Here is a 23,786-nt window from a genome sequence, read left to right as displayed (position 1 = left end):
CCTGTCCTGGCCCCCAACCCTGGCGGTGTCCCGGCGTACAAAACGAGAGCCAACCTCCACCCGCTCCCGCAGGAGAATCGTGCCTCCTGCCGTGTCTGCCGGAAACTTCTCCCAACCTTGCCCCGATACCGCACTCCAGCCGCCCGGGGCTCAAGCTCCCCCGTACAAAATGGCGACGGGGCCTGGGAAGAAGCCATAGAGACGCCCGCCCTCCGCGGAGAGAGCGCCGGCCTCTTCGGGACGTCCGCGCCCTCTGAGAGGCTGGAGGGGCTCGCGTTCCGGCGGAGGCGGGGACAGGGTGCGCCTCGAAGGGCCCGTCTAGGAGGACAGCAAGCAGTCTCTATGGTGCCGGGTCCTCCGAGCCTGTCACGTGGCTGGCGGAAGCCGCCGCGGAGGCGGGGGGAGGAGAAAGGGGCGGGAGGCCGAGGGGTTTGCTCCAGACTCGGCGACGACTGGGTTGTCATGGAGCCGCGGGCCCGTGCCGGCGCATGCGCCACCTGACCCACGGGCTGTGCTTGGAGTGGCGACCCCGACCCCGGCCCGAGGTGAGGAAGGGAGGACTGGGCGCACGGGGAGAGGGTTTGGGCGGGGAGCGTGGGAAAGGCGGTGGGAGTAGGGGCAAGAAGAAGGGTCGCGAGGTAGGCAAGAGGGAGAATCAGGACTTCAGGGGGTCAGACAGAGGCCCAAATGGTGGGAGCAGAGGGCGTGCGTCCCTCCCCCAGTTCGTTGGTGGGTTTAGTTTTGAGGGGCGGGCTTTGGTGGGAGAGGAAGTCAAGGGCGAGGAGGGGGCGGAGTACCGAGAGGGGCTGGTGTGGGGTGCCAGTGGGGTGAGACCCTTACTTAGGGCGGGGGGCCGGGTCTAGCCCTGGAGGTGACAGCTGTGGGCTTCGGGGCCGGGCGAGCTGGAGGCCTCCGGCCGGGCTGTGAACTGAGGGGCAGGGAACGGGCAGGTGAGTGGGTGCGGGAGCTGGTAACCTGGTGAGGGCCCTGGGACTCCGGTCTGGGGGCTGGAGGTGGCGCCCCGTTCTGGGCCCGGGCACAGGTGTGCCGTCCTTTCTAGAGACGTGTTGCCACTCACTTGGCTGGTTATTTCTCCTGGGTGGCCAGGCGGCCAGGCCTGGTGCCAGGGGTTGGGGAGATGGGAAAGAAGTGCCAAGAAAGGAGTTAGTGGGTGAGTTGGCGGGGGGGGGGGGGGGGGGGGCTCTGATCCAGGCCGAAATGAGGCTCCCGGCTATTGTCCAAGTCCTGGCAGGTTGCATGGCCTGGGCGTTTGCCCTGGGCGGCTGGTGGTATGCCAGCCACAGCACAGTCCTAGGGTCTGCCCAGTGGTGCCCTGCTGAGCTGGCAGCTGGGGGGGGGGGGGGGGAGAAGGGGCCTGGAGGGCGCTCCTGCTGCCTGGCACAGACGAGCCGCGTGGGCTGGTGCGAATGGGAGTGGGTACTGTTGCTGCGAACCCTGCTGGGGGGGGGGGGGGGCGGGGAGCGCTTGAGGGAAGTTCTCTAATCATCTGCTCTTTGGAAGAGGAGGATGGAGTGAGCCACACCAGGTGCCAACCAGGACGTTGTATGGGAGTGGGGTTTAGGATCTTTGACATGAATCTCTGCAGCCAAGTTGAAGAATGAAAATGGATGTGAAGGGAAAGATGAATGTGAAGAGATCTAGGTATAACCGGGCGGCGAAGGGGTTGTTCCCTGTTAAAATACACAGACATTTCCCCAGAATGGTATCTCCCAACATGCAGACCAAGAGAAAACAACTTCTGTAATGTATTCATAATTCAAACTGGGATTACCCATGGTTTAAGGTCTCTGCTTGGGCTTTCTCTTCGAAGCTCTGTCCACGCATGGCTGTTAGACATGTGACACATTTTAAAGGAAACTTGAGCTCTCGGGAAAGTTGCCAAGTATCTATAAAAGGAGAGATCTGAGAGCAGCATTGCAGATTCTTTCCTTGTAAACCTTGGGTGTCCTTTTTTTATTCATAAGCCTACATCATCATAGAGATTGTTTTTGGATTAGACCAACCTTTAATTTGGTTGATGGATTTATCCCTGAGTTTTCATCTTAGATTAAGGGGTAGATGAGAGATCTTCCTGCAGGAGACCAGAGCTGGAAGGTAGGTCTTGAGGTAACCATGGCGTTTGGAAATGCCGACTCTTGACCTTCAAGCTGTTCAGGTATTTCAGTGACAGCTAAGCTGCTAGGGCTGTCAGCGAGGCTCAGCAGGAGAGAGGATTTGCAGGCATTTATTATTCTGTTGAGTATCTCACACATATTGTTGGGAGCTGAGGTTGCAAAGATTAAAAAAAAAACTGTTGAGGTTGAAGAGACTAATAATTAGAGTCTAATGTTAGAAGTGCAAAAATAGAAGCAGGAGCCAAGTGCTGTGGAGCACTTGCTAGAATTTTATCTTATACCTGTTTATATAAGCCTCTGTGTTTATGTTCACTTTCCACGATAAGTTTTAGTACGTACTGTTCTCTCTGGGAACCTTTGGACACTGTGTTACCTGTTACTTATTAAGAGGCCAGTCAGGGCCGATTCTGACAGCTTGGGGAGCTTAAGTGGGAGTCCTTTTTGTGCAGAGTCAGGCTCATGAGGATCTGAGATGTTTGTAGGTGATGGTAGCAGTTTCCAGTCTGTGCCAGGAAGCAGAGATGGCACAGTGGGTAAGAGCATGGTAACCCATTTTCTTTTTCTTTTTTCTTCCTTTTTTATAGCAAAGGTGGAAATTTATTAAAGAACAAGTACCAATTCCCACGTGGGGAAGGGGAAAGAATCCCACAACACAGACTCCCACGTGGGGAGGGGGAAAGAGTCCCCATAACCCATTTTTAACCCCTAGTCAGCTTATGAGTAAAATAATGCCGAGAAGGAAGAAAATCTTGAGGTTTTCAGACTTTGCCGTTTGTGTGGCCCTGGGTTTGAGAGCAGCAGAAGTAAATGCCATCCCTCTGCTTCTCTCCTGTGGAGAGAGCCTCCCTGTGCTGTGTGCGAGTGGACCCGTTTGATTGATGACCTCAGTGCCGCTTCTGGGGAGGAAGCGCCGCTCCTCTCAGAGCAGAGAGGTCCAGGTTGGGTGTAGCCCTTCATTCAGCATCTTTTTTGAACGTCCCTGGCACTCAGGCTTCCTGTGGCATGAGGAGAACTTAGGACAGGACTTTCACACTTTAGTCACTTTCACATCCAAAGTAGTTAATTTACTATTCTACAGTGCTTATTACCTCCAACTGCCGCCAGTTCCCCAGGATCTAAAATTTTAGCATCTGTTCCCCTTTAAACCAATTTGTCAACGTTTCAGTTTTTTTATTTCATACTCAGTGTTGTCCTGCATATTCTTTTTTTTAAAAAAATATATTTTATTGATTTTTTACAGAGAGGAAGGGAGAGAGATAGAGAGTTAGAAACATCGATGAGAGAGAAACATCAATCAGCTGCCTCCTGCACATCTCCTACTGGGGATGTGCCCGCAACCCAGGTACGTGCCCTTGACCGGAATCGAACCTGGGACCTTTCAGTCCACAGACCGACGCTCTATCCACTGAGCCAAACCGGTTTCGGCGCCCTGCATATTCTTGACTGGCCAGAATAAATTCCTGTTTATCTTCTTGGAGCTCCATTGAATACACTTTAATAACACCAGCAAGACCTTTCTCCTCCTGTCACAAGGATTGTAGAAGGCTAAATTGGGATGCCTTATCTAAAATACCCGTAAAGTAATCCGTATTTTGTAAGATAATTTGAAACTTTGTCAAGTTCTAACTCAGTTGCAACTAACATGAGCTGCTTTCCTAATCTAAATCAACAGTAGGGCAGACTTGAATGATACATCTGATTGGTCACCCACAAGTGACATCTACTTCCATTTTGCAGAAACCTCCTAGTCACTTTCCATGCACATTTCTTGGTTTTCATAGGAAGGGATTCTGATTTACTTGCAGTTGTGTTTATGATTCAGTCTCATTCAGATCAGTGTGTGTTCCCTTTTGCCCCCTTATACTGTGTGCAAACGTATGAACCAGAGGGCTGCTCAGGGACACTCGTAAAGCATCCTTGTCTTCTCTTTAGTGTTTGTTTATCTTGAATCCCTCCTCTGCTTCTGGAGTAGCTGATGTTCTCCATGAGGTCCTGATTGGCAGAAATGTTCAGCCTTGGCCTTGCAGGGTGTTCCAGATACCGTGCTGTTGGCAGGGGGCTCGTGTTTCTCTGCACTCAGGACAAGCGGATGGAGCTGCGAGTGGACTCCAAATTAAAATGCTGCCCGGCTTTGTTTACACCTATTGTCTTAGTCTACTTGGGCTGCTATAACAAAATATCTCAGCCGGGGTGGCTTGCAAACAACAGGAATTTATTGTTAGTGATTCTAGAGGCTGGAAGTCTGAGATGAGGGTGGTTGGGTGGTGGAAGGGGCTAAGGAGCTGTCTGGAGCCTCTTTTATGAGGCACTAATCCTACTTACGAGGGCTCCACCCTCATGATTTAAGCACCTTCCAAAAGGCCCGCCTCCTAATACCATAATTTTGGGGGGTTAGGATTTCAACATAGGATTTGAGGGGAACACAAACATTGAGACCAGCTCGTAGGCAGTTTTATTATTGTCATTTTCCTTGTTGGCCTCCTGTTGTCTTGAGCCCTGTGATAGCTCTTGTGTTCTTATCTTGCTGCCATTCTTCTTTGCCTCAAATGGCCTTGTTAGAATATCTGGAATGCTTTCAGCTTCTGTCAGCCCTTTGAAGGGCTCATTCATCTAATTCTTTGCACTGTTAGCTTAGTTAGGGATCTGCAGTGGACTGGCTCTCACTGGGCAAACCTGTGCTACTTCGTGGGCTCCCAACATGTACATGTGACGGCCGACCAAGCATCTCCACTTGGAAGACCCACAGTCGCTTCTCTCTCACGGCCTAAACTGAACCGCCTCGCCACCACCATATGTCTTCTGGGCTCCACTGTCCATCCCCCAACATGCAGTCACCAAGCCCCATCAAGTCAGCCTTCTAAATAAATGTCTCCAATCTGTTCACTTCTCTCCTGTCACTGCCACCACCTTAAGTTACCGGGATTACATAGTAGTATCTAGATCAGTGGTTCTCAACCTTCCTAATGCCGCGACCCTTTAATACAGTTCCTCGTGTTGTGGTGACCCCCAACCATAAAATTATTTTTGTTGCTACTTCATAACTGTAATTTTGCTACTGTTACAAATCATAATGTAAATATCTGATATGCAGGATGTATTTTCATTGTACAAATTGAACATAATTAAAGCATAGTGATTAATTACAAAAACAATATGTCATTATATATTCAATATGTGTTTTCCGATGGTCTTAGGTGACCCCTGTGAAAGGGTCATTGGACCCCCAAAGGGGTCACGACGACCCACAGATTGAGAACCGCTGATCTAGATGGTCTCAATGCCCATCCGGCCTCTCCCTAAATTTAGTCTCCAGCATCCAAATGCTTTTAAAATGCAGATCTGATCTTGTCACTTTTCTGGTTAAAATCCTTCTGTGACTTCTCTTTGCTCTTAATACCTGAAGTCTTCACAACATCGCTTACAAGGCACTGCCTGTCTGGCCCACACCGACCCTTCTCGTGTCACGTGGCCTTCTACCCCCTGCACTGTGCCCTGGCCCCCTGGGCCTTTCAGTTCTTTGACTGTGTCAGGCTCCTTTCTCCCTAGTGCTTTCAGACTTCACACCCACCGGCCCCCTTCCCCAGCCAACTTCCCAACTTCTGCTCCTTCCCACTAACTCTGTCTTCCTCCAGATCCCAGCTACATGTCACTTCCTCAGGAAAGCCTTCCCTCACCTGTCCCCCCAGACTCTTAGCCCCTCCCCTTCATAGCTGTTATCAAAATAGTAATTAATTGTGTGCTTACTTGATTAATGTCTGTCTCCCTCTAGAATGTAAGCTCCAGGAAGGTAGACCATGTCTGTTTCGTTCACCCTGTATCCCCAGTCCTGGTTCATGGTGGGCACTTGATAAAGATTTTTAAAGGACTGAATGTCACTTAGCTGAACCTCAACTTCCTCCTCTATAAAATGGGATAGCCAGAGAGGAGGACGTGAGAGTTGAGTGAGATCAAATTAACAGCAGTAATGTTGTGGGCTTTTATAGAAGCAAAGCACTGTTCTATATGATCTTATTTGTGCATAAAAGTGCTTTTTAAGCCCAAAAGTAGCATGCATATAAAAGGAGTTGTTTTCACTCTGTTCAGTGAAAGGTTAACTTGAGAAGCACACTATAGGAGGTGGCAGTAAGTGGGGAGCGGCAGAGGTAACCTGGGAAAGCAAGCCCTGTCCCAGATGGGCATCCCCCCTGCTCTCCTCCCTCGGGGAGCAGGGTGAGTTACCCGGTCCAGAAACCTAATCAAATGTGCCTTTGTTAGCCGTTTCAAAGCCGCCAGTGAATGCGGTGTGTGTGCCTTGAATTTGTAATAGATGTAGAGGGCAGGGAGAGGACAGTGGACCTCCTTGTGGGTGGAAACCCTTCTGCGGCTCAGTAAACTGGAAGCCTTTTCAGTTGAGACCTCTGAGAAAATGCAGAGGAAGTGGGTGCGGCCAGTGTTCTTTGCCCTCTTTACTCACCATTTCAGTCACCTGTTTCAGCTCTCCAGGCAGCGACTTCTTATGTAATTGTTGTTTTTCACAGGGCAGCCCAGATGAAAGAGTCCTAGTGAACTCACTGCCAGCCCAGAAAACATGGAGAGGAAAACCCCGTCCAGAGAGAGCCCCAGAAGACTCTCGGCCAAACTAGGCAAAGGCACGGAGGTGAAAAAAGTGGCTCGTCAGCTCGGCATGGCAGCGGCCGAGTCAGACAAGGACTCTGGATTTTCAGGTTAAAATACCTCGTTCTTCCTACATTGTAATGAATGATTTGCCTGAAAGAGGTCCTCCCCCAAACTCCTTTGTGTGTTAGGGATGGGAAACTTTCACATACAGAATAAATAAATATCTGATCTCTTAAAATGACAATTCTGGTGCCATATGGCAGGGTACCGATCAGACTCACCACGGGGTTAGTTCTGAAGGAGTGATTTGACATCTTTTTTAAAAAAATATATTTATATTTATTTCAGAGAGGAAGGGAGAGGGAGAGAGAGATAGAAACATCAATGAGGAGAGAGAATCATTGATCGGCTGCCTACTGCACGCCCCACACTGAGGATCGAGCCTGCAACCCAGGCATGTGCCCTGACTGGGAATCAGACCAGGACCTCTTGATTCATAGGTCGATGCTCAACCATTAAGCCACGCTGTCCAGGGGATTTGACATCTTTTTTCAACTCAATTTTAAATCTTAGAACTGTTGCAAGTAGTTACTGGAAAAAATAAGTACTCATAATTCTGTTGTTTTCACTCCTTTTTCATAGGAATAGTTACATTGCAGGAAAAAATACTGCATGTTGTTACCATGTAACAAATTAAAACGAAAAGAGTATACAATTTGTTAAAGTAACTTTTTTGCTAAGAAAGTAATTTTGCTTTGTTTAAAAATATTTCTCCGCTACAGCCCATCCTCCCAATATCCATGTATTTTGCATTTGGACTTGAGTATCTATTAGAGACGAGAAAGGAGACCAGTTTTCCTTACTAGTTTGTCCAAACCTTACCTGAAAGGGCTAGCTGCATACCCGGTGAACCTTTCAATTTTATGCTGAGGCACCTTTATTTCCAGGTCTGAGAGTAGTGGCTTGACATACCATAGCTCTAGTGTCAACATTTTGGCCCGGGATGCAGAAAGGTGATGCTAGGGGATTCTGGCTGGGTTAGCACCCTGGAATGGAGCCCTCTCCTAGATGAAGACTTAATGTTATCTAGCCTCACAGAGACTAATCAGTCCATGCTCCTGATTTATTAACTTACACTGAGAAATACAGCTGTTAGGAATGTTAGATCTGCCTCATCCTTAGATTGGTATATTATATTTCCTCCCCGTAGGGAGGCTGTGTGAGAAGCCAAATTATAAATAGACTGTTGCTCAGAGAAGAACAGAGCACCTACTGACAGAGGGATTAGAATAAGGACAGTCGGGAAGCGAGGGCCAACGTGTAGCGCCTTGGTTTTTCTTCTCTGTTGCTTAGCACTGTTTCCTAAACTTGCCTCATCATAAGGCTCATCTGAGGCATTTGTTAAAAACACTTGCCAGACCCCGCTCCTGGACGCTGTGATGTTGAGGGCCTTGGGGGAGGGCCTGGGATGTGGGGGTTATTTTTTGTGTCTGGTGAGTTGTGTAATCAGACAGGTTTGGGAAACACTGCAGGCTTACTGTCTCTCTTTTTTAAGGTCATGTTTGTTTTCATCTGTTTTTCATATCACAAAGGTGATACATGCTCATTGTAGAAGCTTAGAAATGTAGAAACTTGGAAAGAAAAATATAAGCATTATCTATCATCCCACTACCTATTTTTTCTCAATACTGTTGACATTTTGGTACCTCTCGTTCCCACAACTTCAGGCAGTTGTTATGTAGTATGTCCCAAAGTCTGGATGGTGTTTCTGATAGTCTCCTTATTCTGTAGAAGTGCTTTAAGCAGTGTTGTGCTGGTCAGACACAGGCAGTGTTAACACCAACCAAACTGGTTGTGCTCCAGAAAGTGACCCCAGGGAATGCCTCCAGCCACACCTGGGCCAGGTGCCAGTGATTTCGTCACTGCCTGAGTTATTATTTCAGTCACTTGGTGAATGATGTAATCTGCGATTCCTAAAAAATACGTTTTTATTGATTTCAGAAAGGAAGGGAGAGGGGGAGAGAGAGAGAGAGAAACATCAATGATGAGACAGAAGCATCGATTGGCTGCCTCCTGCATGCCCCCTACTGGGGATTGAGCCCGAAACATGGGCAGGTGCCCTTGATTGGAACTGAACCCGGGACCCTTCAGTCCGAAGGCTGGCTCTCTATCCACTGAGCCAAACCGGCTGGAGCTAATCTGCGATTTTTAATTAGCTGCAGTCCATAGTCAGAGTTTGCCCATTGTCCCAGTAGTGTCCTTTGGTCCATTCGTTTTAGATCCTGGGTCCATTGACAATTGTACATTTCATTTAGTTGTCCTGTCTTTTTAGTTTTATTTAATCTAGAGCAGCTCCCTCATCTTTCCTATCCTTTTCTTTTTTATTCTTTAATGACATCGACATCTTTGAATGAGTTAGGCCTGTTGTTCTGTAGAATGTCCCACACTCTGGATTTTTCTGATAGCTTCCCCATTACTCGAATCAGGATAACACTTTTTTACAGCCTACTGCACTTTTTCTGTTATATCCCCTCATTGCACACGTAAGGAGACTCTTATGTTTGTCTTATTCTTGCTGGTGCTCTGGTTGATCACTTGCTTAAGGTAGCATATACCAGATTTTTTTAATGTAAAAGTACCCTTTTTTTCTTAGTAATTATAAGCAATTTATGAGATGGTATTTTGAGATTGTGTGACTATTCTGCTCCCCAACAAACTCTTGACCTGTGGCTGTGACATCCATTGATGATCTTTGCCCAAATCAAGCACTACATGTGTGGTTCTGACTTAACTGCAAGTGTTGACAGTTGTCCTCATTTAAATTAAAGTTTCATTCTGGGCCTGCCTCATCTAGTTGACTCTGTGATTCCTGATGAGCGTTTAGGGTATCCCCAGACTCCTAGCAGGGTTTCAGCAGTCTCTGGGGATGCTCCAGTAGATAGCTAAATAAGTCCTTTGTGATGGATTCACGGAGGGCATTCTTATTTTCTTTGCCTTGGAGAGTATCTATCACCGATGTGCAGGGTCCCCGTAGACACAGCAACAAAGGAGATGTGTAACCGGGTAGAGGGAACAACAACGACAGACACATTTTAAACCTCAGCTTTGATGAACTTACCCAGAATTTACAATTAGGAAACTTAGGAAGAAGCTCTTTCAGTTTCCGCATGGATGTAAGTTTTAAGGTTTTGTGTTTATTATTATTTTTTACAATATATTTTTATTTCCAAGAGGAAGGAAGAGGGAGAGAGAGATAGAAATGTCAGTGTGAAAGTAATGAAATGAACTAACTTTGAAGCCGTCCACCCAGTTCTGTAGGCTGGTGATGATTACTTTCACAGGAACCTGAATTGATGCAGGCTTTTGTCTGTAAGAGTTAGAAAGGAGTCCTCGGGCGGTCATTCCTAATCTTTGGGGGCAGAGGTGATAATTATGGATGCCTTTTGAGAGTCCAATGAAAGCTAAAGACCCTCTCCTCAGAAAAATGCACAAAAACCCATCTCACAATGTTCCATTCAGTTTCAAGGAGTCCCGCCACTCCCCAGGAGGCCTGGTTAGCAGCCTCTAGCCTAGAGCCCGGGTGAACTGTCCATTTTCCTGCCCACCAGATGGGAGTTCGGAGTGTCTGAGCTCGGCGGAGCAAATGGAGTCCGAGGACATGCTGAGCGCCTTAGGCTGGAGCCGGGAAGACCGGCCAAGACTGAACTCCAAGGCTGCAAGCGGTGCCTTCCCCACTCTGTCCCCCATGGTCGTCATGAAGAACGTGCTGGTCAAACAGGTGAGGGGGGTGCAAGTTCCAGTGCCTGTGCTTCCTGTGTGCAGAGGCTCCCCTCCGCCCGGGAGGGATTTAGACGCAGAGCACTAGAACCACGCTGCTGCCGAGTACTCTGTCCTGGGGAAAGGATGTTTCCTTTCAACTACTGACAGTGTTTAAAAAGGACTCCAGGACAGCAAGACTATTTTATTTCTGTATCCCTAGTTTATCCAGAGGAGCACCGGAATCCTTTAGTCATGTATAAAAGAACCAAGCAGAAATGTCATAACTTTCATAGTACAGTTAATAGATCACAGAATTCAGGGTATAAACAAAAGAATCTCTTTTTAACTTGAAATGCCCTGGGAATTTAGAAATGTAGGATGCATTTATTTGTTTGAGAAGTGGAGGCAATTTCCATGTTTCTCCTGTCACATTCTGAGCCTTTTCTTAGTAATCAGCCAAGGACGTGCCGTTAGTGGAAAAGCAGCTCTTTGGTTAAGGTGTGGCTGCCCCAGCAGAGTCTGCACGGCATTGCTGTGGAGCTGAAACACATCCTGTTGGGGGCTTGGTTACATAACTATGCATAATATGTGATTATTGTCCAGATATGCAAGAACAGATTTAGATGAAAATCTAAGCCCCCATGTTTGGAACCGAGAACTTAATCAGATGAACTGGGTTCAAGAACACTTAACCTTACCCTGCTTTGCTCTAAAATATATCAGCTCTCCCATGGGGCCATTGATGAGGCTGCAGGAAGCTAGGACATTTGAAACTGGCTTTATGCTGCTGACCTTCCCGCTCAGGTAGAAGAACATACACGGCTGTAGCCTAACATGAAACCTTATGTCTTAACTGTTACCTAGTTATTTCCGAGGAACACAAACAGATTTTCAACAAGCCAACCTGGTGAGTTTGGACAAAAAATTTGGAAATTTTTGCGTGACAAATCACCTCAGCAGGAAAAACAGCTCTGCTTGTTGAAACGAAGAGAGAGAATAAAGACACGTAATGGAGCCCAGATGAGCTTGTCCAGACCCCATCAGTGCTGTGATGCTTCTCAGGGCTTCCTTTCTCCCCGTTCTTTCTGTCCCCGCCTTCCTCTCTGGCTCCCTGTTTGTCAGTCCTTCCTGTGTGTCTGTGTTTATATGCCTTCTTTGTTGTAGGCAGGCTGGCAGCTCCCCAGGGCGGAGAACAGCCCACAGTTGAGGAGTGGGTAGGCTTTTCCAGCAGGGCTGCATTCTCCAGGACAAAGGCCTGCTGGGAGGCTGCTGGCTCCATCAGCAGATGGGAAGCTTGGGGCGGGCGGACCTGATGGAGTCGTCTAGGAGTTTCGTCTTGTTTTTTCACACGTTAGAATCCAGCACATTCCAACATTAAAATAGTGATATACTTTTAAAAATATGTGTATTTTGTGTAATGTCTTGGTTTTATTTTATTTTTTATATATATACTACAGCAGTGGTCGCCAACCTGTGGTCTGTGAGGTCCGAAAGGTTGGTGACCACTGGTTTCAGGAAACCTTTGGAGCAGCAGTCGCCAACCCGTGGTCCAAAGATCACTGGTGGTTCGTGAGGTCCGAAAGGTTGGCGACCGCTGTATTAGAGGCCCGATTCATGCACTGGTGGGGCCCCTTGGCCTGGCCTGTGGGGATCGGGCTGGAACCAGCTCTCTGACATCCCCTGAGAAGTCCTACATTGCGAGAAGACATAGGCCAGGCCGAGGGGCCCCACAGGTGCACGAATCCATGCACTGGGCCTCTAGTATGCATATAAGATCTTTGGTTAATCTCTTCCTGCCCTCCCCCCACCCCCCTTCCCTCTGAGATTCATCAGTCTGTTCCACGTTTCCATGCTGGTGTTTTCCTCTCCTGTGTTGAGTGTCTGCCCCCTGGTGGTCAGTGCATGTCATAGCTACCAGCTGGTCGGCCGGTTGCTTAGGCTTTTATATATATAGATATTTTTTATTATTTCAGAGAGAGGGAGAGAGGATAGAAACATCAATGATGAGAGAGAATCATTGATCAGCTGCCTCCTGCACACCCCCCCACTGGGGATCGAGCCCACAACCCAGGCATGTGCCTTGACTGGGAATCAAACCGTAACCTTCTGGTTCATGGGTCCACGCTCAACCACTGGGCCACACCAGCTGGGCTAATGTCTTGGTTTTAGATACTTTTCTTTTGAAGGTCTGATTTTAGTTCTGCCCCTTGACTGTGTGATCTTGCACACAATTACTTAATCACCTGGGCTTCAGTTTCCTCATCTTCAATGTGAAGGCTTCGTGGAAAATGACCCTGAGATTGTAGCCAAGTCTAAAATCTTGTCCCGTATTCCTTCAGATTTTTTCAACATAAATAATATATTGTAAAATCTAATAATTAGAACCAGTAAGCTTAAGCATCTACTACAGCAATGGGCATAGCAGCATTAGGAAGAATCCAGTGAAATCAGCTTAGGAAAGCAGTGAATTAGAAATTTTCTGGATCCGTTTGCCTCATAGTAGGTCCACCCTTAGGGCATGAGTGACTGGGGGAATAGCCTGATGTTTTCCTTCTGACTGAGCTGGACTAGGCTGATGTCTGCTTCGAAAGACCCCTGCTTTTGGATCTGCTCTGACAGGGAAGTGTGCTAGGCCTAGCATTGCTTGCTTACATAGTACATCCAGCGTATATCTGAATACCAAGAGGGCTTCAGAATGGACTCCCCAAGTGATCCCAACTTATGCATAGGAGATGAACTATAGCTGGCCTAATGTTCTAGCCACACATTGAGGAAGCTCAAAGGTGTGCAAAATGGTGGGCATGTGTGGGAGATAGCTCTCCTCAGCAATGACCACCCCACCAGCTCATATCTTTGGGACCAGGTTGGAACTGGACTGGCTTTTAAATATTGGAAAAAGATAGCCATACCCTTCTTTATTAGCTTTCCATCTGAATCAGTACTTAATTAAAAATGAAAATGCATAACTGAGGAGTACCATAACAAAGGCAATGTAGTAGAATGGTTAGGGTGGGTTTTAGAGCCAGCTCTGTCACTTAGTATCTTGTTGACTTAAAGCACGTTATTTCAACTTTCTACACCTCAGTTTTCTATTTGTGAAGGGAAATGATCACTACCTCACAAGGTTGTTATGGAAACAATCCATGTAAAACATCACACACAGTGCTAGCTTGTAGTAAGCACCAATACCTGATAACTGTTATTATCTTGAGTGGTTTTATGATTGTTGGGTGTCACTGCCTTAAAAAGGGGGCCCATGGACTCCTGACAATATGTGACTTTAATCAAAAGTTGTGTTCAGGTAAAAGAGGGTCCAGATGTAACTCAATGAAGACAGACTCTTGTGTAAAGTCACATTTGTAGTCTTGAAATGAGCACATTTTAACCATGCCAAGCAATTGTATTGCCCATATTTTTTTTGCCTCAATTGTGACCTTAACTATGTTATTACTTCATCTACCTACAGTTTCTCTTCCTGAGTGGTAGCACTTGAATAAAAATAGGTATTTCCTTCAGTTTTGCCTTAGGAAAAGTATAAAAAAAGAAAGAAAGAAAGAAATTATAGCCCTACCCAGTTTGGCTCATTGGATAGTGTGTCAGCCTGTGGACCGGAGGGTCCCAGGTTTGATTCGGGTCAAGGGCATGTACCTCGGTTGCAGGCTCCTCTCCAGCCCGGGCAATGGTCAGAGCGTGTGCAGGAAGCAACCAATTGATGTGTTTCTCTCACATTGATATTTCCCTCTGTCTTTCCCTCTTTCTTCCACTCTCTCTAAAATCCATGGAAAAATATCCTCAGGTGAGGATTAAAAAAAAAATTATAATGGCAGGCCCAAATGGATTTTTAAGCCACTTTTCCAATCACGCTCTTCAGAAAGGGCTACCTGTTTTGTGAGGGAAGCTCTGTATGTGAAATTGTTGTAAATCTCTGCTTTGCCCCTTAGCAGAAGCAGGTAACAAGGAGTGTGCTGTTTTCATCTGCTTTCAGGGCAGCAGCTCATCCCAGCTCCAGTCATGGACCGTCCAGCCCTCCTTCGAAGTGATCTCGGCACAGCCACAGCTCCTGTTCCTTCACCCGCCTGTGCCATCGCCTGTCAGCCCATGTCACGCTGGCGAGAAAAGGTCTGACTCCAAGAACTACTTGCCCATTCTGAATTCTTACACCAAAATAGCCCCACACCCAGGCAAAAGGGGCCTCTCCCTCAGCCCAAAAGAGAAAGATCGTGGAACGCAGAAGAAAATCTGTACTGAGAGACCTGGGCTGAGCCTGCCCGCCAGTGAGCCCACCAAGACAGGTGCTGTGTCATCCAGTCCCCCGACTGCAGCACCCCCCAGTGCCAAGCTGGTGGAGGACTCAGCTCTGCAGGGTGTGCCCTCCCTCGTGGCAGGCGGAAGTCCACAGACTCTTCAGCCCGTGTCCAGCAGCCATGTGGCTAAAGCTCCCAGCTTGACCTTTGCTTCCCCCGCCAGTCCTGTCTGCGCATCAGACAGCACTCTGCATGGGGTAGAGAGCACCTCCCCCCTGTCACCACTGTCAGCTAATTATAGCTCACCTTTGTGGGCCGCAGAGCACCTCTGCCGCAGCCCAGATCTCTTCTCAGAGCAGCTGCCCAGCAAACACAGGCGCTTTCAGAACACCCTGGTAGTCCTGCACAAGTCCGGCTTGCTGGAGATCACTTTGAAAACCAAGGAGCTGATTCGTCAGAACCAGGCAACACAGGTGGAGCTAGACCAGCTAAAGGAGCAGACCCAGCTGTTTATAGAGGCCGCCAAGAGCAGGGCTCCTCAGGCTTGGGCCAGGCTGCAGGCATCGCTAACCCTGGGGGCTAGTCATGCTAGCGGTGACCTAGAAGCATTCTCTGATCACCCAGACATATAGCACAGAAGGCAGACTTTCCTGTTACTTGAATGGTTCTTTTGCTGGTTCTTAACTCTCTTGCTGTTATCTTACTCCTGTTTCCCAAAGCTTATGTAAGGTCTTTTCCTTCTACTCTTAAACTGTTCAACAGTTCACTTATGAAGCCTCATGCCAATCCCTGGCTGCTGTCTTAACCTGTGATCTGTGCCCAGTTTACATATGTCTCTGTTCCACTGAGGACCTCAGATTTGGGGTGTCCTTGAGTCCCCTTTCCTTAGCCTGCCGGTGCTTAGGTGGGTCACGGGGCAAAGCAGAAGAGAGGAGTGTGTGGAGCTCTAGCTGTCACCTCCCACCGTCCCAGTCACTAACCCTGATCACCTCCCACTGTCCCACTCACTAACTGATCAGAGGTGTAGTGACATGGATGAGCGTACTGAATGACACCTGTCAAGCCAGGGAGTAGGTGACAAGGATCCCTTCCCAGATCTTCCCTTGAATATCTTAGAGAAAAATAAGAGGAGGTGTGGTTGCATTCCTTAAGGCATCATGCCATTTGGCCAAAACCTAAAATGCTTTGGGCACAGGCTGGGCCTAGGGTGCAAACACTTAATGACTTAAAGCTTTGTTTTTTTAAACTTGAAAGTCAAGGGAAAAGGGTGGTACCATTTAACTCTGACACTTTCATCACAAACCAGGTTTCTCTTCACTTTAACTGGTAGGCAAAATAACTTCAGCTTTTTAAAGTATGGAACGGATGCAGTACCATCTGGAGTTACAGTTGATGAATTGCTTTTCTGAGTTAGAGTCTGAAGAAACACATGGTCAGTATCCCTTGGTCAGGAGCTGGAAGATTCCAGTAATTTGTGCTTTTTTTCTTTCTACTTTTGAAACAATGCAACCTGTTTTATGTGTGAAAATCTTTTTTTTTTTTTTTTTTGTATACAGAGGAAGGGAGAGGGATAGAGAGCCAGAAACATCGATGAGAGAAACATCGATCAGCTGCCTCCTGCACACTCCCCACCGGGGATGTGCCCACAACCAAGGTACATGCCCTTGACCGGAATCGAACCTGGGACCCTTGAGTCCGCAGGCTGACGCTCTATCCACTGAGCCAAACTGGTTAGGGCTATGTGTGAAAATCTTAAAGATAGCTTCATGGTGCCTGAGAGTGAATGAGTGGTGTAAATTAACCCTCCGCTGCCACTTTTTCTTCTTTTGTTTTCCTAAAAGAGGATGTGATTATTAAGCTCGATAGATTTGAGATTAAAATCATCCTAATAATTTTAATTTCATAAAATTATATGAAATATAAGCCCACAAAGTTGGCTTCTTACCAGTTTCGCCTCCAAAGCTTTCATGTGACACACAGTGACCTGGAGTGAGCAGGAGCAGCGTCTTCTGTGTTTCTGCCATGCGTTGGGTATTGGCAGCAAGCCCAGAGGTGTGGTGTTGCGGATGTGAGGTTCACCTGGGAATGGAGGCTGTGATGGGAATTTACAGACACACATGCTTTCAGCTTCATCAAGGTAAGCTGGATTCTAATAGTAAAGCTTTAAACGTTTCCTCCTCTCATTTAAAAATGTCATCCTCTTGAAAATCTAACTAACAACTTCTGGATGACCAGCTTTTACACAGGAAAATGTTCTTGAAGTTTTACCAAGGCCAGAAAGCAGCTAAAGCTCATATCTGCTAGGTAGTGGTAACTCTAACGTAGTTTAAAAATTACAAGGCTTTGGATCGCCTCCACTTTATTCTCAAACGTGCATGAGTTAGGTAAGGCCGATTTACTAGTAGAAATAAATAACTTGGTAAAATCTCTAGACACCTGATTAACGCAGAACTATTACCTGCCATTTGCTTTCTGAAAGAGTGTCAGAGATTAGAGCCAGTGTGTCTTTAAGCAGACCCAGCTCCTTTGAGTATTTTGTCTGGGCCTCCCCCTTCTGCCTCCCCAAGTCTGCAGTACCACAGCAGCTCTGCTCTGCGCACCATGCCAGGAAGCTTCCTTTTTGGCAGAATGCATTTGGCGGCAGAGCTACAGAGACAGGTGCGTTCGGAACAGCCTGGCGCTAGCCATGAGCCTTACTGAGTGTCAAAATCTGAACACAATTGCTGAGAACCAAATTTATTCCATCCGAAAACCTGGAGCTCTAAGCCTCTTGGAATCTTCTTCCCAGATTAAGGTTTGCATTCCCTTCTGTCACAGTAAAAGATGATGAAAGCCATCGTTGATCCTCACAGCTCTTGTCTGGCCTTATGACTTAGTGCTGGAAGTCTCTAAGCTCTTAGCTTGGGTGCTTGTTGTCTAGTGGAGCTTGGGGTAGGCGAAGCCACGTAGAGAAGGAGAGTCCATTGAAGCTAGCAGACATTGGGGCCAGGGGCCATTTCAGCAAATGGAGGAACCTTGGAGTTGACCAGAAAGACCTCCGTTGGTTGCACAAGGCTGATTTGATCTGGTATGATGTCCCGTGGCGGAGCTACTGTTTTCTGAACGTGTGAAGCCATTCTTAGCTCAAATCAGTCCTTCTGACAGATTTTGTTGGCAATATTTAAAAAAAAAAAAACAACTAGAAAAAGCTGCTGATTGAATTGGTTATGGGAATGGAGTTTAATGACATTGTAATTTATTGCTCTCATTACCGTTTATTGATTATAGTATTGTCTGACTTTATTGATTCCTTCAGCAGAAGGTAACTCATGCATACATCGAAGTGTTTTTCCAGTTATGAGTTCTTTAGAGTAGAGATTTCTTTACCAAATGTGAATTCTTTTGAAGAAGTATGAAGTTTTGTAGAAATTGACTGTGAAATGTCAGATTAAAATAAAAGACACATACTTGAAAATTATTTGGCCTTTTTGCTTTATAACTGCTTAAAAATACTAAGTGAAACCTAGAGTAAATATTTGAATTGATTTAAGTTTTGAACATATGTACTCATGTCATTTGGGCAGTTTGGGATTAGATACTGAACTTGCAGAAATTTATTGTTCGGACTTTGACCAGTGTGCAAACAATCTTGAGGCAAATGAATGGCCCAGTGTTCCCTAGAGTCTTGGACGTTTATATTGGGTAGGTTGGGAGGAGAGGAGAATGGAGTCCAATTATTTCTTCCATCTGATGTGACACTTTCACATAGAGAATTTTTAAGTGACAAAACTTCAGTTGTCCACTAAGGGATAAACTAAAGCCACGTTAAGTGAAGTTCTTTCTACAACAGACGTGCATCTCCAAGCCTTTCTCCACGCTTTCGGAGTTTGATTCCTGATGCTCTGTTCCTCCTCAGGCTTCACCTAGAGAATCCCAAAAGGGTGTGGTGCCCCCTAAGGCCAGTCAGGATACCCCTCCTGGGATTTTTAAGACATTGGAAAAATTAAAAGCTTGTCCTCATTTAAAAGCCTACAGAGATGCCATGGTTTTAATGCTTACAGCCCTATTTCTCTCCAACACAATTTTCTGTCACTTAGAATCCAGACAAGGGAGAGCACCCAGAGCGGACCCTGTGAGACGGAGGAGAGCACCGTTGTTTGAGTGTGTAACCCCTGGCCCCCTCGGCATGATTCCTGCGCATGGAAATAATTCCACCTAGACGCCTGTTCGTGAACATGTCTGTTTAGTCCACATCTTTCATGGCAGCACTGCAGACAGCAACCTGATGTGCTGGGGTCAACAGACCTGCACATGCCTGTCACGTGTTACTCATTAGCTAGGTGACTTTGGCTCAGTCACTGGGCCTGCCTAGGTGTCACTCCTCTCACTGAATAATAAAGTATTGGACCTGGGTCTCTCCATAGTTTTCAGCTCTAACCATTTGTAAGACCTCTACCTAGGTTACAGCTGAGCCATAAAATTAATAGATTAATTTATTTTTATTTTTATTTATTTATTTTTTACCTACAATGTAGGCTCCTAGTGCTTTGTTAGGATAGCTTTATATTCCAGTCAGACTTTTACTGCAGGTGACTCTGGAAGAACCTTTTTGCTAGTCTGTATTCATTGGTTTTGCCTTCCTTGCAGCTAACATGGATTCACTAATTCCCATATAAAAGACTACTCCCAAAGACTTATTAGCCCCAAAGGAGAATAGCTTGGGGTTAAATCAAATCATGGTCTTTCCTAGTCAGTCATCTGCAAAAGCTCTTTCCTCTCATCTGAGATGAAGGACAGACCTGGTTTTATGTTCCAGAGAGTATGTCATTAGGTTTTCTTTCCTTCCTGATTTCTCTCCCACAGCCAGGAAGGATGGTCCCCCGTGTTCTTTGTCATAGGATGTCACGTGACATCCAGGGTCATGGTGAAGTGCGAAACAATGACTCTGGCGGGTTTTTAAGCTGCTCCACAGAGCAAGGCAGGCTCCTTATCCTTTAGGGTTGTCATTTGCTTGGGACAATTAAGACTTTTACCAAAACCTTATTTACAACTAATGGGAAGAGAGCAAATCTCAACTCATCCTCTGTCTGATTTCTTGGAAGGAGTTCGTCTGTGGGTCCAACCACTTTGGCGTTTTCTTCTCAGAATTCCTCCTTTTTTCTTAGAACACGTGGCTTTCCTGTCTTTCTGAAGGGTGGTTATGCAAGACATTAGAGAGCTGCTTGCAAGAACAGCCTGGATGGTTACTGCCTCAGAGTGCAGCAGCTGGAGGAGATGAGCAAGAGAGAGAGAAGCCTGTGGAGTCTGAAGTCAACCCAGCAAGTGGGTGGGAGCTGCGAGGAGAGGAGGGGAATAAAAACGGAAAGCAGGACCCTGCCCGCCTGCGCAAGGGCCCCTGCCAGGTTGCGTGATTAGCGAGCCCCAGGCCTTCAGAGCTGCTTGAGAGCCTGAGAGTAAAAATAGCCGCCTCTGATTTTCCTAAAGACTCAGGAATCCAGTGGTTCTGGGGGAGTGCTCGATAGTTCTGGTAAACGTCTCTGTAACAGAGGCGGCCCGGGGTCTCTCGTCTCCGGGGGCTCCCCTACTTCCACCACTGGGTGGGCAGATGGGAGAGCTTGGCCTGGAAGCTGCCCTTGGGCATCTTTAAGCCCCCTCTCTTCCCCTGCCTTTGGGGCAGTTTATTAATTTGTATAAGGAGGAAGCAGAAATGGTGACGTCAGCCCAGCTCCCTGTCGGGTATGCTTTTACTATCTTGGTATAGGTGCAGGTTTTGGTTTTTCAGGTGCTCCTTCAGCCGGCGCTGCCTCGTATTGAACAAACACAGGAAAGCCTGGTTCTGAGGTGTGGTCCTCCTAGTGCAGGGTCAAGTCTGAGCCTTCTGCTCCCCAGTGAGCCTTCTGGGCTTCTCCTGAGTGTCACTGCTGCCCCGAGAGGCAAGGGAGTGTTCACTTACACCAGCGGGTTCTCAACCTGTGGGCCGCGACCCCTTTGGCGGTCGAACCACCCTTTCACAGGGGTCTCCTAAGACCATCCTGCATATCAGATATTTACATTACGATTCATAACAGTAGCAACATTACAGTTATGAAGTAGCAACGAAAATAATTTTATGGTTGGGTCACAACATGAGGAACTGTGTTTAAAGGGCCAGAAGGTTGAGAACCACTGACTTACACAGACCCCACAGGAGAGGAAGGGCCGGGAACTGCCCAAAGCACAGCCCAGGGTACCCACAGCCGCCAGCAAAGTCACAAGTGTGGTTTAGGCAGCCTGCTTTCACTAAGGGTCCTGGCACTCGGCAGGCCGAGGGGGCCAGGAGAGCTAAGGTGAAAGTCTCTTTTTAAAGCCTCCAAGTTGATGCTTGTCTAGTCAAAATGTATTTGGAAGAATGCATTGCTTTCATTCTTGAAGCATTTTCTCAGCCTCAGTTTCACTGTGAAGACTCTAACTAGTTAGTAGTTAGCTAGTAAGTTCCTAATGCTGCTGGTTGCATTAATCAGGTTGGCCCGCCAGCTGCAGGGGATTAGGAAATGAGGGAGCGCATGCACTGAGTGGGTGGTGAATGTCTCTATCACACAATTTTTTTTAGTCGTGAGGAAAAGGGGCTTTGGAACACATAGGGTCAGAGATGAGCAGGCACTTGACTCAGCCTCAGGGTAGATCCCACTTTAGAAACCTTTAAACTTCCTCAAATATGTGGTCCTCACTACTCTGTTTTCAACACACACCCTTCAAATTTGTATATTCTCAAACCCTGATCATTTCCATTTGTGAACGTTTTCATGATCCCTGAAGCTCACCTGATCCAACATTGTCACTGTAGTTGTTACTTCAGGGTAATGAATACATGAAGTCATCAACACATTTATGTCGCCGATGCTGACCTGGTTGTAGGGTATAAACTGGGAAAAGAAACAGAGGTGGCCCCTGCTGATATTCTAGTGGGAGGGTAGCAATGACCATCAATCAGTCAACCCTTTGATAATTTGGATTTCACTGGGTCTAATACATCCAAAGTTGGGCATGTAAGCCTGGTTAAAGTGATACGTTCTACTCCTACTTGTATTTCAAAGATTAACATAACACTTTGATAACCTTTGGGTTTAACATCCTTTGATTAGTGCAAGAGTCCTTCATTAAAGGACTCCTAATCACCCCAGAGTGTACCATAATGTCTAGTAGCTGAGAACAGAAGTGTTGATAAAGGTACAATATATTAATCAGTTGGTAGATTCACCTCCACACCCAAACACGCTAGGAGAGAGTTCTCGGAAGTGAACTATCCTGTTGGGTGACTCACCTTCAGACTCGTGAGCTCATCCACAACGGCACCTGTGTCTGCTTTCCTCGGCCTGCGCCCAGCCGCTGCCAGCAGAAGCATGCGCACAACCCAAGCATAAGCACCTTCCCAAGTTTTGCAGTAGGCACCTTGCTTATCTCATGATAATCCTGTCCCTGGCAGCACTAACCCTTACTGAGGCCCAGGACCTACAGAAGATCACACGTGGTCCCAGCCTGGGAGCCCTCACAGCTGAGCCAGAGGACATGACTCACAGGGAGAGTAGAAACTCAAGGTAGTATGGCCTGGTGCCCAAGGCCAGCTTCAGATCGGAGTGGAGAGCACTCCAAAGCCTTGAAAGGAACTTGAGGCAAGTTGAGATGATGGGAACAGTGTTTTCACCAAGGAAACGTGCATAGAGGCATCAGGGTGAGATGGGAATATCATGGCTTTGGGTCTGGGCCTTGTTTCCTCATTTGTTAGGTTACTGACTTAGCCATAATGTGGAAAGTGTCTAGAACAGTGGCCTCACATGGGGGGTGCTCCAAGATTGTTACTGTGGCCCAGCCAGCATGGCTCGGCGGTTGAGTGTCTACCTATGAACCAGGAGGTCAGGGTTCGATTCCTGATCAGGGCACATTCCTGGGTTGTGGGCTTGGTCCCCAGTAGGGGGCGTGCAGGAGGCAGCCGATCAATGCCCCTCTCTCATCGTTGACGTTTCTATCTCTGTCTCCCTCTCCCTTCTACTCTGAAATCAATAAGCATACTTTTTAAAAAAAGAAAAAGATTGTTACTGTAGCCGTTGAAGGAGCGAGAATGGGCCGGCTGAGCTGGCCTCAGTCCAAGGTCAACCTTTCACTTTGTACTTCCAGGCAGTGAGCAGCAAGCCAGCGCAGTTCCCACCCTGCCTTCCACACCCCGCTGTACCCAGAACAGAGCCCCTCCTTGGAACACACCTGGTGGAGTACTTGGCAAGCATGCTCTCCCAGCCTGTCCCAGGCCCCACCCCTCTTCAGGGCTCTACAGCCAAGGGGTGGGGAGCTATTGAGGATCAACGGTATTGATTGTCGCCCCCCCCCCCCTAACCAGGATCCTTAATGTCACTCCTAGCCCAGTCTCCTGCCCATACAACCCATCCTCCACAGCTGTATCAGATGAACTTTATTAATCCCCTCTTGCTCACGTTACCTCCTGCCTCAGGCACCTCTGCTACCCATGTTCTAGCCTTGGCTGCACAGTGGAAGCCTCTGGGGACCTGTAAAATCCCACACCCATGTCCAGGCCACACCCAGACCAACTCTCATTCTCTGGGAGGGAGGACCTCGCCCTCCCCCACTCCCGTCAGTGGTTTTTAAAGCTCTGCAGGTGATTGCAATGTGTGGACAACGCTGGCAACTACTGCAATGGCTCCCTATTGGGACTGGGATTGGGTGGTTAAGAGGAGGAACTAGCCAGCACAACACAATGATTGCGAGCAGCAGCACCACCATCCCCCTTGGAGCTTGTTCGAAGGCTCACCTGATTGGAGCCTGTGTTTTACCAGATCCTCGCCGATTCCCACACACTGTCAAGTTTGAGAAGCACTGGCACCAGCTTTTACCCGATGCTCACAGTAGTCCAAGTGCGGTGCCTGGTGTTTTACACACACGTCTCCTTCCATCCTCACAGCCTCTCAGCTATTAGCACCCCCTCTGGCATACAAGGAAGCACCTGCCATTCATTGACAAATCCTCACTGAGCACCTGAGAGAGGCTCCGTGCTGGAGGCTGGGGGTGGGGGGAAGCTCCCTGCTGG

The 23,786-nt window shown here is 47.5% G+C and overlaps 1 protein-coding gene across 3 annotated transcripts; it reads left to right on the top strand.

Annotated features, from left to right (window-relative positions):
- The first annotated feature begins 397 nt into the window (after positions 1-397).
- CIPC (CLOCK interacting pacemaker) lies at positions 398-18,191 on the top strand. Of its 3 annotated transcripts, none has more exons than XM_059689365.1 (5): positions 398-545; positions 6,653-6,838; positions 10,340-10,509; positions 11,355-11,397; positions 14,432-18,191. In XM_059689365.1, the coding sequence occupies exons 2-5, from the start codon at positions 6,703-6,705 to the stop codon at positions 15,364-15,366; spliced, it is 1,284 nt and encodes a 427-aa protein (XP_059545348.1). In that variant the 5' UTR covers positions 398-545; positions 6,653-6,702; the 3' UTR covers positions 15,367-18,191. The 3 variants fall into 3 exon arrangements, with proteins under 3 accessions (XP_059545348.1, XP_059545367.1, XP_059545359.1); XM_059689376.1 differs by lacking the exon at positions 398-545 and adding an exon at positions 927-950; XM_059689384.1 differs by lacking the exon at positions 11,355-11,397 and having other exon boundaries at positions 14,476-17,912.
- The last annotated feature ends 5,595 nt before the right edge of the window (positions 18,192-23,786 follow it).

The sequence above is a fragment of the Myotis daubentonii genome, chromosome 1, assembly GCF_963259705.1.
Source record: "Myotis daubentonii chromosome 1, mMyoDau2.1, whole genome shotgun sequence".
NCBI classification, from domain to species: Eukaryota; Metazoa; Chordata; class Mammalia; order Chiroptera; family Vespertilionidae; genus Myotis; species Myotis daubentonii.
The sequence above is the reverse complement of the archived record's forward strand: the minus strand, read 5'-3'. Positions and strand labels throughout refer to the sequence as shown.

Bases quoted from the DNA above. Each gene is read 5' to 3' on its own strand.
- CIPC (XM_059689365.1), top strand. From the start codon at position 6,703: ATGGAGAGGAAAACCCCGTCCAGAGAGAGCCCCAGAAGACTCTCGGCC. The intron at 10,510-11,354 runs GTGAGGGGGGTG...ACTGTTACCTAG, and splicing joins AGAACGTGCTGGTCAAACAG to TTATTTCCGAGGAACACAAA. The intron at 11,398-14,431 runs GTGAGTTTGGAC...TTTGCCCCTTAG, and splicing joins ATTTTCAACAAGCCAACCTG to CAGAAGCAGGTAACAAGGAG.